The 17,308-nt window shown below is 44.0% G+C and overlaps 1 protein-coding gene across 5 annotated transcripts in view; it reads right to left on the reverse strand.

The window, feature by feature from the left end:
• Window positions 1–17,308, reverse strand: part of FMN1 (formin 1) — a 382,661-nt gene that overhangs the window by 224,216 nt on the left and 141,137 nt on the right. For 2 of the 5 annotated variants that reach the window (XM_025189464.2, XM_025189465.2), the window contains one exon: window positions 6,750–6,782. The exons of the other annotated variants lie outside the window; for them this stretch is intronic. In XM_025189464.2, the coding sequence (XP_025045249.2) occupies window positions 6,750–6,782 (33 nt within the window). The remainder of the gene's footprint in view (window positions 1–6,749; window positions 6,783–17,308) is intronic. 5 annotated transcript variants of the gene reach the window in all.

Here is a 17,308-nt window from a genome sequence, read left to right on the forward strand (position 1 = left end):
AGTTTGTGTGAAAACATAAATATTGAAAGCAATGACAAATTGTATCGTAACAAAAAGCTGCATTCAACTAATTCTAATGAATAAATTGCCAAAACATTTTGCGGGCTTTATATACTTCATAGTAAATGGAAACTGGCACAGGGTTGATGCTAGAAAACAGCACCAATTTACACAACTGAGGATCAGAGCCTATTAAATCACCAACAGACAAGAAGTTCAGAAATCCTAGGTCTTCAAAGACAAATAAAAATAAATGTCTATTCCTCCTGGGCTTACCAATAGAGGGACTGTGATGCTGGCAGACCAGATGATAGCCCATGTCAAAACTTCCATGCCTCACTAAACAGAGAAATGCATATCTAGATATCAGTCTGACTGGCCTGCAAGTTAGTATTGTATAAATAGATTTGAGTTATAGAGTGTGTTTAAACTTCATGAAATTCTTATAGGAGCTTTCAAGTAGTAGTCCTATTTATAATCTTTGTATGCCATGTTTATGGTAATATTTAAGTATTGCTAAAACTGCAAAAAACACATCTTACCCTGAGGCTCCATCCTCACTCTGCCGGTTTCATAGAATCATAGAATAATAGGACTGGAAGGGACCTCGAGAGGTCATCGAGTCCAGCCCCCCACCCTCAAGGCAGGACCAAGCTCCGTCTACACCATCCCTGACAGATGTCTATCTAACCTGTTCTTAAATATCTGCAGAGAGGGAGATTCCACCACCTCCCTTGGCAAGTTATTCCAATATTTGACCACCCTGACAGTTAGGAATTTTTTCCTGATGTCCAATCTAAACCTCCCCTGCTGCACTTTAAGCCCATTACTCCTTGTCCTGTCCTCAGAAACCAAGAGGAACAAATTTTCTCCTTCCTCCTTGTGACACCCTTTTAGATATTTGAAAACCGCTATCATGTCCCCCCTTAATCTTCTTTTTTCCAAACTAAACAAGCCCAGTTCATGAAGCCTGGCTTCATAGGTCATGTTCTCTAAACCTTTAATCATTCTTGTCGCTCTTCTCTGTACCCTTTCCAATTTCTCCACATCTTTCTTGAAATGTGGCGCCCAGAACTGGACACAGTACTCCAACTGAGGCCTAACTAGTGCAGAGTAGAGCGGCAGAATGACTTCATGAGTTTTGCTTACAACACACCTGTTGATACAACCTAGAATCATATTTGCTTTTTTTGCAACAGCATCACACTGTTGACTCATATTCAACTTGTGGTCCACTATGACCCCTAGATCCCTTTCTGCCATGTTCTTTCCTAGACAGTCGCTTCCCATCTTGCATGTATGGAACTGATTGTTCCTTCCTAAGTGGAGCACTTTGCATTTCTCTTTATTAAACCTCATCCTGTTTACCTCTGACCATTTCTCTAACTTGTTAAGGTCATTTTGAATTATGTCCCTATCCTCCAAAGAAGTTGCAACCCCACCCAGTTTGGTATCATCTGCAAACTTAATAAGCGTACTCTCTATCCCAATATCTACATCATTGATGAAGATATTGAACAGTACGGGTCCCAAAACAGACCCTTGCGGAACTCCACTTGTTATCCCTTTCCAGCAGGATTTAGAACCGTTAACAACAACTCTCTGACTACGGTTATCCAGCCAATTATGCACCCACCTTATCGTGGCCCTAAGTTATATTTGCCTAGTTTATCAATAAGAATACCATGCGAGACCGTATCAAATGCCTTACTAAAGTCTAGGTATATGACATCCACCGCTTCTCCCTTATCCACAAGGCTCGTTATCCTATCAAAGAAAGCTATCAGATTAGTTTGGCATGACTTGTTCTTCACAAACCCATGCTGGCTATTCCCTATCACTTTATTACCTTCCAAGTGTTTGCATATGATTTCCTTAATTACCTGCTCCATTATCTTCCCTGGGGCAGACGTTAAACTGACCGGTCTGTAGTTTCCTGGGTTGTTCTTATTATAGATGGGCACAATATTTGCCCTTTTCCAGTCTTCTGGAATCTCCCCTGTCTGCCATGATTTTTCAAAGATCATAGCTAAAGGCTCAGATACCTCCTCTATCAGCTACTTGAGTATCCTGGGATGCATTTCATCAGGACCTGGTGACTTGCTGACATCTAACTTTCCTAAGTGATTTTTAACTTGTTCTTTGTGTATCCTATCTTCTAAACTTACCCTCTCTCTGCTTGTATTCACTACGTTAGGCACACCTCCAGACTTCTCGGTAAAGACCGAAACAAAGAAGTCATTGAGCATCTCTGCCATTTCCAAGTTTCCTGTTACTGCTTCTCCCTCCTCACTAAGCAGTGGGCCTACCCTGTCCTTGGTCTTCCTCTTGCTTTTAATGTATTTATAAAAGGTCTTCTTGTTTCCCTTTATGCCTGTATGTTTCAATACCTGCAGCACCTTCATCTGCTCCTCTCAAACTCTTCACCCTAGTCACAGCCCACTTGTCTCTACAGCAGAGAGGAGTAAGCAGCGGGGAAGGGGATCAGGCCTCAGCGGAAGCCTGATCCCCTTCTTGACTGCCGCTTTTTGCCGACAAACAACTGAGCCGACACAACTCAGCAGCCATTTTTATTCTAATGAAGCAGGGGATATTTAAATCCCCGCTTCATTGACTATGTTGGTATGTCTAATTTACATGCCTCTGTTGGCAGAGGCACGTAGTCTTGACAAACACTTAAAGACTAACAAAACATGTAGATGGTATCATGAGCTTTTGTGGGTGAAACCCACCTCTTCAGATGACTGGAATATTTCATCCGAAGAAGTGGGTTATGCCCATGAAAGCTCATCTACATGTTTTGTTAGTTTTGAGGTGCTACTAGACTAATTGTTGGTTTTTAAGTTATTCCAAAGACTGTGGGCCAGTGTACCTTCAAAGGGATATGACACACATTGCATTGGCAGCATTTGCAGCCCTCCATGCCCAGCATTTTTGGAGGATGCTTAAATATTCTGGACTGGCTGAGAGACAAGGTAAGTGAGGTAATGTCTTTTATTGGATGAATTTATGTTGGTGAAAGAGACAAGCTTTCAAGATTACACAGAGTAGGTCCCTTATTAGTATTTAAATACATAATAACTAATGCTTTAATTTTTTGAGTGTTCTCTGTGAGTATTTTAAAGGGTTTTATTTTACAATTCCAGAACATGAAAATAGGACAACACATAAGAGCTTGTTACAGGACTCCAACAGTAATTAGAAATGCATAAAACAATATGTCATTGTACCTCAAAGCATTCCAGATGTAATGTTGCATGCACTTAAATTTTGCATGACAACCACAGTATGGAGGTATTAAAGGATCTGCAGGGGCGGCCTGTGCATAAAGGCAGACTCGGCAGTCGCCTAGGGTGCCGCGTTAAACAGGGCGCCCAACGATGATGCACCACTGTTGAGGACTTTGGATGCGGGGGCACTGATCGCATATTACGCCTGGGGCGCCAGTTCGTCTCGGGTCACCCCTGAGGATCTTTAGCACAAAGTTTGAACTTATCCATCTCACAACCACGACTTCAAAAAGGATAGAGTGTGTGGGGTTTTTGTTTGTTTGTTTGTTTAAATAAATTATGAATAGAATTACCATGGTAAGCAAAGAAAGCAATTTTTTTAAAAATCATTTAAATTTTTAGATAGGTAAGTAGGTTAGTTTTAAAAGGCCAAAAGGGACACATTTATATTCTGGACTAAAAAATTTGAAGTTAGATGTTAGGTACAAAAGGAATTTAAGAATTCCTGAAGCAAAGTTAAAAAAATATAGACAGGAGAAATTATCAGTACAATTTAAGTTATAGAGCAATAGCTTTGTACAATTATAATCAGAAACCTTCAGCAATTATTCAAATGCCAAATTTATAGACAGAAATTACTCTTTGCCACAGAATTTTGCCTTTCTTTAAAATATTTTTGTTTTGTGCCATTTCCATATCACTCAGTACTGTAGAACATTGCATCAAATAAGAGCAACTCTAATATTTTGTATATTTGAGTCACTAGACTACATTGTTACTTGGATTTGTACTGCAATTTACTCAATGTACAGGAGGCTTCTCAAAATTAATTGATGGCAGTATTGCTCAAATGATAAGTATAGTAGAAAAAATCAAGTATTAATAGGTTAAGTGGTTCCTTTCATTTCCTTACAGTACAATTAAAATCTGCTTTTACTTCCCAAAACTTCTCCACAAGTTCGAGAATAATTCTACTAGGAATTATAGACAAGTATTTAATTACTTCCATACAACTCTGAAACGGATTAGGTATTGCCAGTATTTCCTTCCCAGTGTTAAATAAGTTCTCGTTCTGAATTAGGGACAATGTGACAGTTCTCTGTTTTGTTGTAACTGTGAGCTTCAAAATTTTAGTATTGCTGTATTTGTCACTTATAACCTTTTGAAGTGGGCATTCAAATGAGAGAGATTACTCCAAGTGCCTGTTTTAATGAGGCACTTTTTAACTGGGACATCCTAGATCAGTGGTCACCAACCAGTAGATCGGGATCTACCAGTAGATCTTGGAGCCTCTGACAGGTGGTCCTGACTGGTTTCCATGGGAAAGTATCAAGGGCTGGTACTACAGTTGCCCCTTCGCCCCCTGTCATGCTGTTCCCATCCTCTGCCTTGGAGCTGCCCCTTGGAAGCCTCCTGCTTTCTGTGCAGGATGTGGAAGGGAGAAGAGGCAGGGCTCTGATGTCAGTGTCCCTCCTCCCCCCACTCCTGTACCCTATCTCCATACAGAGAGAAGGGGTTGGAGGGAGCTTGGCAATACAAATCTCTCTCACTCTCATCCAGTGTGTGTGTGTCTCTCTCTCTCACACTCACTCATTCACACACAGAGTCCTTCACTCTCACCTCCCGACCCAATACATACATGGGAGGGTTTTGTTACTTACATTACTGCTTGCAACGTGTGTTACTGGTCTGTGCATTTCATAATTTTCATTTCTCTGTTATGCTTAAATTTAATTATTTGAGTAGTGAGTTCTAAAATGCCTAACCTGTCATGGCTAGAGTCATTATCCCCATGGTAATTGCTGTTTCTGGAAGTGGCTGGCATGTCCTTGCAGCCCCTAAGAAAGGCAGAGCAGGAGGTCACCACATGCTGCCCTTGCCTGCAGACACCACTCCTGCAGCTCACCACTCCTGCAGACACCACTCCTGCAGCTCAATAATGGGGAACCATTGCTAGTAGATGCTGTGGGCTCACTGCCTATAGATGAGAGGCAGCACATGGTGTGACGGAGCCATTGCTATACATTCCAGCTGCTTTCAAGAGTGGTGCAGGGCCAAGGGCAGGAGTAAGCCAGCCTTAACCCCATTGCTCCACCTCCTGGAAGCTCTCTCAGTGAAATGGTGCCCAGCCAGAGCCTGCTTCCTGAACCACTGTCCCTGTCCTAGACCGTCTCCTGCACCCAACCTCCTGCCCCAGACGTAAGTCTCCCTGTACTCAAACCCCTTCCCAGAGCTTGCATCCTGAAAGCCCTCCTGGACCCCAGTCCTGCACCCTGGGCTAAGCCTGAGCCCCTCCCATACACTGAGCCCCTTGGCGTAAGACCAGAGCCTGCCCCTCAACCCCTACCCTATCCTGGTGAAAGAGAGTAAGGATGAGTGAGGAAGGGAGATGGAGTGAGCAGAGTAAGGCCTGGAAGAAGGCGTGGAGCCTCAAAGAAGGGGCAGGAAGGAAGTGGGGAAAGGGTATTTGGGTTTGAGGCAGATCCTACATTGCAATTAAATTGAAAAAGTGATCTTGTGGTTTAAAAGGTTGGAGACCACTGTCCTAGATCAGGGGAGGCAAAAACTTCTGAAGTAGCACCAGGCCACCCCGGAAGGGATGGGGTGTAAGCAGGAAGGGGCTGGGGCTACCCCACTCCCAGATCATGGTTGGTCTGGGGGTGAGGGAGCCGCTTTGCCCCCCCCTTCCCACTAGGCACCCATGCCCTGGAAAAAGCTTGGCATGCTCCCCCCCCCCCAGGCCAATCAGGGCCTGGGGTGGAGAAGCATGGGAAGCCTCCTCCCACCCTGCGAGGAGCATGTGGTACTTTGAAGTGCTGCAGGCTCAGTGGAAGGAAGCTTCATGCAGCTCCCCCAGGTCCTGATTGGCCTGGGGGTGGGGGAGCATGCGAAGCCTCCTCCGTTCTTCCTCCTACCCTTCCCCCCCCCCCCCCCCCCGCCCTGTGAGCAGCGCTTCAAAGCACCACGTGCTCTTGGCAGGGCAGGAGGAGGCTTTGTGTGTTCCCCCACTCCCAGGCCAATTAGGGTCTGGGGGCGGAAGAAGGCATGAAGCCTTCTCTGCTCTGCCCCCGGCCTGCGAGCAGCACAAGGAGCTTTGAAGCGCCATGCACTGTTCACAGGGTGGGGGCAGAGTGGAGAAGGCTTTGAGCTCTCCCCCACCCCCAGGCCCTAATTGGCCTGGGGAGCAGCAGGGCCTCCATGGGTCAGATCCACCCACTTGGCGGGCCATATCTGGCCCACAGAGGCCCTTTTGCCCACGCCATCCTAGATGAAACTGAACTAGTTTAATGATCACCATAACCTTCAGATTGGAATTCTGGAAATGTTTTCCTGTCAGTGCTGCAGCACTACAAGTGTCCTGGTAATAGTCAGCTCAAAAGCATGATTAGTCCTGAATACATGTTCTTCATAAATCTCTCCATTATTAAAGATCATAAATTAGGTAACCACTTTGCCTTTAAGGAAACGAGAGAAACCAAAGACTAGACACAGAGACAACAGAATACACTCTCTACCCACCTGATGGTCTCTCCTTGTAAAGTTTTAGGTGAGCTAGAGACAAAAGCATAAGCAAAAGTGAATTTTAGCCTCAAATAATATTCGTTTATATTCATCACATATATCAGATACAGTTCTTGGTGATTCTCATGTCAAACAGCAGTAGTTCCAAAGGCTTCGTTATTTATCAGTCATTATTCACTAGTGCAAAGCCATCTATGCTATTATGAAGAAAAATTGTGAAGTGCTTTATTTGTTAACACCTATTAAAGATTACCATCTCTGCTAAAAGTCAAGTCATATGTGCATTTTTAGAACCCCTAAATTCTTCACTAATACCAGAGAAACGCAATTTTGAAACTCAAGACTCCATTTTTGCATCTCTGGCTTCCAGTTTAAATAAGGAAGAATCACTCCACCATTAGATAGAAGCTGCAAGTCACACAGTGCTGAGTATAAAATTGGAAAGAAAATCAAAATAGCTGGGACTTGCAGATCATAACACTTTAGGTGAACAACAGCAGTGAGCAGGAGAATGAATGTGTGATAGCAAAAGAAAAAGAATGAATGAAGATGGAATGCATAGTAAAAGAAAAAATGTTATCAGAAGTGTCTAAAAAGCTCTCATAGGGCAGCATGAGGGCAGCGAGTCAGTGAGCAACCCAGAAAGCTGTATCCGAGGTGCTGACAAGGTGGATCATGCTGAGGAGAATGGACTAGAGAAGAGCAGATGAGAGAAGACCCGAAGAATAAGATGGAAAAGAAGAATAAGAGTGAGAAAGCAGCAGCTGAAGCCAGCAAGCAGCAGCACCAGAAGGAGTCATCAGACATAGTAAACTTGTCAGTTATAATTACGGTATAATTATAGTATACTTGTCAGTTATGTTAGAATGGGCACCCAGGGGCGGGGCCAACCATATGCTGCGTGCCTGGAGCTTGTGCCACCCATGCAACACACTCCCAGGGCTGGCGCCACAACAGTGCTGCACGCCCAGGGGTGGGGCCGCCCATACGCCGCACACCCAGGGCCGGAAGAGCCCATGTCCCACGTGCCTGGGGGCGGAGCTACCACCACCCATGCACTGTGTGCCTAGAGCTGGCAGCTGTGCCACACGCCCAGGAGCCAACAGCGCCCGGTGGCGGGACCACCCCTGCGCCGCGTGCCCAGAGACAGTGCCTGTGCCACACGTCCATGAGCCAGCTCTGCCCTCGCGCCGCACGCCCGGGGCCGGCGCCGCCTAACCGCCGCGCGCCCAGGGCCGGCACTGACAATGCACACAGGCTGGCTCCACCCATGCGCCATGCGCCTGGGTGGCCCCAATCACTTGGCGGGTGCACAGAAATGGCTCGGCGGGTGCCATGGCACCCGCAGGCACCACGTTGTGGACCACTCATATAAAGCATTAAAGACTGCAACAGCAGCCTCCAACAGGCTAGCCATCAATTAACAGGATTCAACCACTCAGAATAATTTCAATTGTCTTTTATTGTGGTTGGGGTGCTCTTTAGTCAATGAAGGGATTTGTGATTTTAGATTCATATTGTATTATGGATTGTGTATCAATTCATTGCACAAATGAACAAGTGCTTTGTTTTGGAAAAGAATGTTGCTAGTGTCAATCGATCATTTATCAAAAGGCTGTACAGGCAGTCCCCGGGTTACGTACAAGATAGGGACTGTAGGTTTGTTCTTACATACAGATTCAACTTAAGTCGGAACTGGCCAGTTCTGACTTACATACAGAATCAACTTAAGAACCCCAGGCGTCCCCAAGTCAGCTGCTGCTGAAACTGATCAGCAGCTGATTCCAGGAAGCCTGGGGCAGAGCAACTCTGCCTGGGGCTTCCTGTAGTCAGCGCTGGTCAGTTTCAGCAGAAGCTGACTTGGGGACGCCTGGGGCAGAGCAGCTGGGGTGCTACTGGACCAACCCAGCAGCACCCCATCTGCTTTGCCCCAGACGTCCTGATTCAGCCGCTGCTGAAACTGACCAGCAGCGGCTGAATCAGGACCTGGGGCAGAGCAGCTGGGGTGCTGCCGGGTTGGTCCAGTAGTGCCCACGGGCGCTGCAGGACCAATCGGCAGCGCCCCAGCTGCTCTGCCCCAGAGTCCAAAACAAAAGCCTGGTCTGCTGGGGCGGGTGGGGGGAGCACACTAGCTGCGCCCCCTCCCCCCAGCAGACCAGGGACACGGGGAGCAGAGCCGCAGCGGCAGCGGGGTGCCACGCCTCTGAGGCTTTGCCAGAGCAAAGCCTCAGAGGCACGGGGAACCGCCGCTGCTGCCGCTCCAGTCTGGATGCCTGTGGTCTGCTGGGGACCGTCCCCAGCAGACCACAGGCACCCGGACTGAAGCCGCAGCCGCGGGGGGGTCCCGCGCCTCTGAGGCTTTGCCAGCGCAAAGCCTCAGAGGCGCGGGGAACCGCCGCTGCTGCCGCTTTGACTGAAGCGGCAGCAGCGGCGGTTCCCCGCGCCTCTGAGGCTTTGCTCTGGCAAAGCCTCAGAGGCGCGGGACCCCCCCGCGGCTGCGGCTTCAGTCCGGGTGCCTGTGGTCTGCTGGGGACCGTCCCCAGCAGACCACAGGAACCGGGTCTCATGCGGCAGCAGCGGGGGTTCCCGCGCTTCTGAGGCTTTGCTCTGGCAAAGCCTCAGAAGCGCAGGAACCCGCCCGCTGCTGCCACTTGGGTCCCAGTGCCTGTGGTCTGCTGGGGACGGTCCCCAGCAGACCACAGGCACCGGCACCCAAGTGGCAGCAGCAGCGGTTCCCGCGCTTCCGAGGCTTTGCTCTGGCAAAGCCTCAGAAGCGCGGGAACCCGCCCGGTGCCCCTGGTCTGCTGGAGACGGTCTGCAGCAGACCAGGGGCACCGGAGCAGCTTACGAACGGGGCTTTCTCGCCCCGACTTCCGGGACGAGAAAGCTCCGTTCGTAAGTGCGGATCCGACGTAAGTCGGATCCGCGTAAGTCGGGGACTGCCTGTATCCATGTCCCCTAGGAATTTCCTTAGCTACCCTTCATACAGTAGGAGAACAGACAGGTGAGCAGGTGAACTGTTTTAAAGGAAAACCTTTTAGGGGAAATTTAAATTAATCTGTTTTTGAGGGAACCTTAGATAAGCCCCAAAGGGCGGAACAGTTGTGCTATTCTGGGAGTATCCTATGTCTGTGTTTAGGATACCACCACATGTGTTCAATTAACGACAACAGCTCCATGTATGGAAATCCCTATTTATAAAATAAACCTGCAAGTATTCTAACAAAAGTCACAACACGAGATATTGTATATGCATATACATGCACACTGTGGAATGATTAAAACATCTTCTTAATCACCCACCTGTTCAAGGTTTTCACTTGGACATGGCAAATGGTAAAATCATGAAACTCACCACGAAACAATCAGCTTGCTTAGCATGACAAGGAATCTAACTCATCTCAGAAATTAGGCTCAGCATTTTTTCTTTCATATTTCTTGCTCATATAACTTGATCAGAAGCCACAGATGGGGTGAAGATCTTTTTTCAAATAAATTGGCAAATAAAAAGTGATATGTTTATTGAAGTGACTATGCTCCCAAACCTTGTCTACAAGCTAAGGTGCAAATTTAGTGTCTAACTTGTAGGATTAAAAGTCCTCCTAAGCAGTGTATTAGATGTGTCAGTGGCTGGTAAATTAAAGCCTATGCAAGATAACAAGCTAAAACAGAAGTATAAGCGTAGACTTTAGCAGACAGTGCATTACAGAGAATTTCTTGCTACAGTTACGTGTAACATACCCCACTGAAATGAAAGATAACTAATTTGCTTCGGATATTACACATACGTCATACAAAAGAAAAAGTATTTGTGCAAGGAACAATGTACACAATTGTTTTGCTAAATATAATACACACCCTTCTACCTTCGGAATGTGATACATAGCAAAATTCCTGGTGCAGTAAAAAGTTCTTTTTAGTGTGAGTAAAAAGCACAAACATTCAGTAAGCATTAGTCACCACAGACTGCACATTCCAGGATGTTGCCTTAAACAAAGTATGTCAATAATATATTGCCACTAATACCAACCAGAGACAAAGTCAAAGAACCTTTAATTTTGCCCATAAAAAATTAACTTTGACAAATTCTCAGTACACATAGCAAAGTTAAAAGAACCATATCAAACTAATCCAACACCTTCCTTCACCTGTAATCCCTCTTTTTCCTCATTCCTTAAACAGATGAGTTTTACATGCTGTCCTAAAAGGTAAGTCTACAACTTAACTGAAAACACAACATTCTACAAAATGGTGAAAAGAGGGATGGATAATAGTGCTATTCTTTTTCAGCTCTACACTGACTTAAGTGTTTTTGTTTGAGATCTCTTCTGAGAGTAGGACCGCAGGAAAAACAAAAATTGAGACCCTCAATTCGGGACAGCACTGAAGCACAAGCTATTTTCCTGAATTAGAGTACCTAAACAATACTGAGCTGTCTCAACTTCAGCATATTCCTCAAATAAAGCTAAAAGTAATCGAAACCAACTCCAGGCCTACTTCTTTCCAGGTAACTAATCTGCTATATCAATCAGGTTAAGAACCTTGTCAGATGTATCTCCAGACCACCTTCCAAACACAAGGGTTTACTTCTCAAAACATCAAATAAGAAATTTGGATTTACTTCTGGGATCTTAATTGAAGGCTAAAAATAATAAGTTGCAAAATTCATAATGAAGAACAGTAAATTGGGTAGCAGATTCTTGGCTAATACATTCATTTTTATTTTTAAAAAATCTCAAATCTTAAACTGAGTAAAGAGGAGTACCAGAAAAATACAGCTAAAAGAAAAAAGAAACTTAACTGCTGATTAACAATCATACCAGAAAAAGTTTAAACTAAAGAACAATGTACCATTACTCTAATGTAGCACATTCTACAATATTGATTCTTCATTACTCCTAATCATACCAATTCACTACTAGTTCTGAACAGGATAATTTCTTCATTTGTTTGTTCATATACATCACCAGCTCCAGTAGGCTCAGAACGCCCTGCATGGAGCAGACTGAATGGGTGGGGCTGATTAATCACTTGTGAAGCTGTGCTGCACTGAAGTTTAGAGGGAATATCTGACTGGGCAGGCTGATTAATCACCTGTGAAACTGTGCTGCCCCACAGTTCAGAGGGAACACTGAGTCTAGCTCCACTAGTCTCAATACTTTCATCTTTTCTTCTGAAGAACTCACTAAATTCCCACCTCCATTACTTTCCCATGCAATTTTCTGCTTCAGCCACTATGTGCACCAGTACTCCTACTGTCTGAATAAGGAATGCTCTAAAATTCTTGTCCAACAAACTCATGCTAATGTAACTGACAAACTATTATCTTCAGCAACTACAAAATATTCCAGTTTGTACTGCTATTTAAAATTAATTCTAGATCTATTTAAATTCCTTTATATTGTATTTTTAAGGGGACAGTTTAGGGGGATGTAGCATTTTAACAAAAAATCCCTTATATACTTTTAAGTCCGTTTAAACTCAACATTTAAGGCTTGTTAAAACTGTGATGAGCAGAAATGTTTCCATTAAGTTTTAAAGTGCCACCTAAAAGTGTTTTGTAGTGTTTGCAGTGAAAATCTTGAATTGTTGTACTGGTACATTAGAAAGAGCAAGTTAGAATTAACAATAACAAACCTGAATGAAATAGAAAATTGATGTATATAAATTTTTGTAGCCTTTTAACTGTATAATTTAAAATATTAGAAATTTTATAAAATTAGATATTTTCTTAAAAAAGCTGTGGTAATTCCATGAAGTTAGATTTTTTTATTTTTTTTATTTTTTGTGAAAAATATCTAGTTTGAACTTGGGGGACACAATAATTAAAGTGAGAGTTGATTTTTATAGTATTTTGCTGTCACAATGAATATTTGAAGTGCTATTGGTACAGTGGTCAAATCAAGTCTTAGAGTAATGGTCCCTTGGAATAAGAAATTTGTACTTTGCAGAGAAACGTGTGTACATATACACCAAAAGCAAATAAGCACCAATATAATTATCACAGTTTGAGAGGCAACATGCAAATGGCAATTAACATGCATTGTTCTTAGCCCTAAAGCTGCATATATTTGGTTTTTCCTTCTCTTTCCTTTTCATTTATTTCTGCTCACTGTTGATTAGTTTTTTCATCTTTCCCAGCATTTCTCCATTTTCCTCAACTGATTTCCCTCTTCATCCTGCATATATTTTTTACCTCTCTTCTGTTTCTTCCCCAAAGATTCCCCTCCCCTTCATACTTAGTTTCATCCTGCCACTGTTACCCTGTAGTCTTCTTTGCTTTTTAATCCCAAAAATATCCAAGGCCCCCCCCCCCCCCAAGTCACCTACCCAGCAGTAGCTTAACACAGTTTCTTGTTCCCTCTTTTTGCAAAGCAAAGAATGAGCAACCTCCCTTCCAGCGCGACCAGACCTTTTTCAGATTAGTGGGGAGAAAAATGACATCACAAGGTCAATCTAGGCTTAAAGTTTCAAAACAGTATGATCAACTAAGATCTGTGAAGATTCTGAGATAAAAGTGTGGGTAGTGGAGAAATGCAGTTGCAATTGACTGGGGAAGATTACCCCCAGAACAATAAGGTGAAGAAGTAATCTGAATGGACAATTGTTGAGATCTGGATATTCAGAGTGGTCTAAATTAAATCTAATTATTAAGTCCACTCTCTAATCAAACATTGACTATCGCTAAGTTGTTACAGTAAGTATAATTATTAAACTTTTTAGTGTAAATGGAATGATCTCAGCAAACAGATAATGAATGACCTAAATAATGGAGGCCAACCATTTCAATAAAATAAAACAAGTTCTGTAAGTGTTTGGGCTTCACAAGAGAAAACATGTAAAGACTTGGTGTCTCTTCTGCATAAACAAAGAACACAGCTTCCATTCCCTCAGAAGGCAAAGCAACATGAAGCATTGTTCAGAGGTAATCACCTGAGTAACTATCTGATTGATCTTACTTCCCTTCTCACAGGTAAGCCTACAGCTACTACTCATTTATTTGATGACAGACATTAATAACCTCACCTGTCACTTCTATCCCTCTCAGAAAAGCTGCAATAGAAATATTGCTGTTGGGCACCTGCAGCCTGATTTATGTGTCAGTAAATATTCTTCACACTCCATATTTACGGAAAAATCATTATATGATTAGATCACATGATATAGTGTGCAATTGCCCTGTTACAGTGGTAAAATTCTAATAGAATGATACCTCAAATAAATACCACCCAGCCAACAAACAGGAGCAAAGTTAATAAGGTATTTCTTATAAACATTACAAATTCTTTCCACCCATTCCACCCAGCAAAAGATTAAATAAAAGGAAGATACTTGTTTGTCTACTCAGATTATATATTTCAGTGTACAATGCACCTAATTCTAGACAACAGACTTATACAATAATGTTGACTGTAAGAATATTAAGATCAAGGACATTACAACCAGAAGGACACTAAAATCAAAATGGAATCTTGAGTGTTACACTGAAATCAAAATGGAACCCAAAGGACGAAAAGACTTTTGCTGCCAAAAACCATCGTTTGCACACAGCACATGGCTGTGCACACAACACTGCTGCTCTGCACATGGCACTAAAGTCTGCATTAGGAATGCTAATTTGCACCCAACACTACACCTTGTGCACCAGAGACACTCCTGCTGTTTCCTGCCTTGGGATCTTTATAAGCTCAGACCCCTGAAGGGATCAGACTCTCCTCCTGCTCCCTTCTCATCTTCAGGTAGCTAGTAGTTTGGATTGCTGTTGAAGAAGAGCTGTGGCGAAGGCTGGGACCTGCTTCCCAACAGACCAGACCAGACCAGACCAGACTCAATTCCACTGCTACCTGCAGGGTGCATTAGCTCACTACAGTGGCAATTGCCCAGCATTGCAGGTTTTAGCTACCTGTAGCTCCAGACCGAGAGTAGTTGCCTATCACCCCGTTCCACTCCAACCACTGTGGCGAAGGCCCTATTTTGGAGCTGAGAACTGATTACCATCGGATGCCTGTGTAACATACCCACCATCATACCATCAACGAATCATCAGTTGGACTCCCCAGTGTTCCTCCCCTGAGGCTGCCTATACCATCGGGTTGAAGGTCCTGAGCCTCGGCTGTCATCTGACTTTAGAACAGACTGAGTAAAGTGCTTTCCTGTTTAGTTATACTGTGCTATCATCTATTACTTCTGGGGTGAGGAGTTGATTTATGCAGTATTGTATTCTGGGGTTATTCTTTGTGTTGTTACCTGTTGTATTCAATATATCTTTTAAATTTGACATTCGTGTCTGTGCTTATTTCAGACTGGAAAAATCCGCCGGTGATAGATACGGTAGTTTCCAGGATGGACCACCTTCTGGGACAAAGGCATTCAGATTGGCCCCACTAAATTTAGTTTACTAGTGTGCCTTTGCTAGTAACAATAAGTGTATACTTTAAGGTGCCTGAGACTGGGACAGCTGGAGGATTTAACACTATACATATGAAATACCTTCATATGTAAAATAAAATGGATCCCATACAGATAACAGCATATGTTTTTTCAATATGGGAGTGAGGCCCAAAACTCTGATCTAAATCCAGATCCAGAATTCTATGTTTGAGCTTGTTCTGATCCAAGATGTTAAGTCTGCAGAACAAAATCTGATACAAGAGAGTAAATTCCATTAAACCCATAGGATTTGCTATTAAATCACATGTCCCATCTATTTTGGAAAATTCTGGGACCAAAACCTGAGTGATTATTCTATTTTGCTAAGTGGAACGGCTTTTAGATATTGACTTCCCTTCCACTAGGATCAGCAGTTTGAGTAGGTGATGGTCAGTGGTGTTCTGTTGGTTTCTTTCTTGGGCTTGTCCCGTAGCAGGAGGCTTCTGGGTACACATCTGGCTCTGTCAATCTGTCTCCTCACTTCCTCATGTAGGTATTGCAGTTTACAGAATGCTTGTTGAAGATCTTGTAGGTGTAGGTCTCTCTCTGAGGGTTTGGAGCATATGCGGTTGTACCTCAGTGCTTGGCTGTAAACAATGGATCGTGTGGTATGTCCAGGATGGAAGCTGGAGGCATGCAGGTAAGTGTAGCAGTCGGTAGGTTTTCGGTATAGGGTGGTATTGATGTGACCGTCACTTATTTGTACCGTGGTGTCCAGGATTTCACCATGATTTCAACAGCTTCCACCCCACCATCAACCTCAGCATGGATCAATCTACACGGGAGGTCCAACAGAACACCACTGGCCATCACCTACAGTCCCCAGCTAAAACCTCTCCAATGCATCATTAGTGATCTACAACCCATCCTGGACAATGATCCCTCCCTTTCACAGGCCTTGGGAGGTAGGCCGGTCCTTGCCCACAGACAACCCACCAACCTGAAGCATATTATCACCATCAACTACACACCGCACCATAATAACTTGAACTCAAGAACCAATCCTTGCAACAAACCTCGGTGCCAACTCTGCCCACATATATACACCAGCAACACCATCACAGGACCTAACCAGATCAGCCATACTGTCACTGGTACATTCTCCTGCACATCTACCAACGTAATATATGCCATCATGTTCCAACAATGCCCCACTGCTATATACATCGGCCAAACTGGACAGTCCCTACGTAAAAGAATCAATGGACACAAATCTGATATTAGGAATGGCAACATACAAAAACCTGTAGGGGAACACTTCAATCTTCCTGGACACACAATTGCAGATCTAAAGGTAGCCATCCTGCAGCAAAAAAACTTCAGGACCAGACTTCAAAGAGAAACTGCTGAACTACAGTTCATCTTCAAGTTTGACACAATCAACTCAGGATTAAACAAAGACTGTGAATGGCTTGCTAACTACAAAAGCAGCTTCTGCTCTCTTGGAATTCACACCTCCAGATCAGCTGCTAGACGTGGGCCTCATCCTCCTTGATTAGATCCACCTGGTCATCTCCAGCCTGATCCTGGCCTGCATATTTACATCTGCCTCTGGAAATTTCCACTACATGCATCTGACGAAGTGGGTCTTTGCCCACGAAAGCTTATGCTCCTACACTTCAGTTAGTCTATAAGGTGCCACAGGACTCCTCACCATAATCATACATGTTACACTCTGCTGCTGGGCTTCTGTCTCCATTTTTCTAATGAATTAGTGTAAGTATAAACTGGGATTCTTTTTAAACCTCTGGAATATAGATTATTCTAAGAGTTATGTTTTAAAGAAGGTCAGAAGTCACTAGTGCCCTCTAAACACCCCCTCTAAACTCCTGCTCCAAACTCTCCTGTTAGCTGTTCCTGGCCACGCTCTCCCTGGTCGCTGAGTCACAGGCTTATATAGCTCTGGTAGCCCTTCCCCCTGATGTTCACTGACGTTCTCTTGTGCAGCTATTCTTGCACAAGAAGCCAGTGTAAACCAGCCACGTGAATTTCTTGCACAAGAAAATCCTATGGTTAAAATGGCCATCAGAGCTTTCTTGCGCAAAAGAGCGTCTACACTAGCATGTGCATTTGCACAAGAGATGTGCTTCTGCGCAAGAGCATCCATGCCAGTGTAGACGCTCTCT

The sequence above is a fragment of the Pelodiscus sinensis genome, chromosome 4 (genome assembly GCF_049634645.1).
Source record: "Pelodiscus sinensis isolate JC-2024 chromosome 4, ASM4963464v1, whole genome shotgun sequence".
NCBI classification, from domain to species: domain Eukaryota; kingdom Metazoa; phylum Chordata; order Testudines; family Trionychidae; genus Pelodiscus; species Pelodiscus sinensis.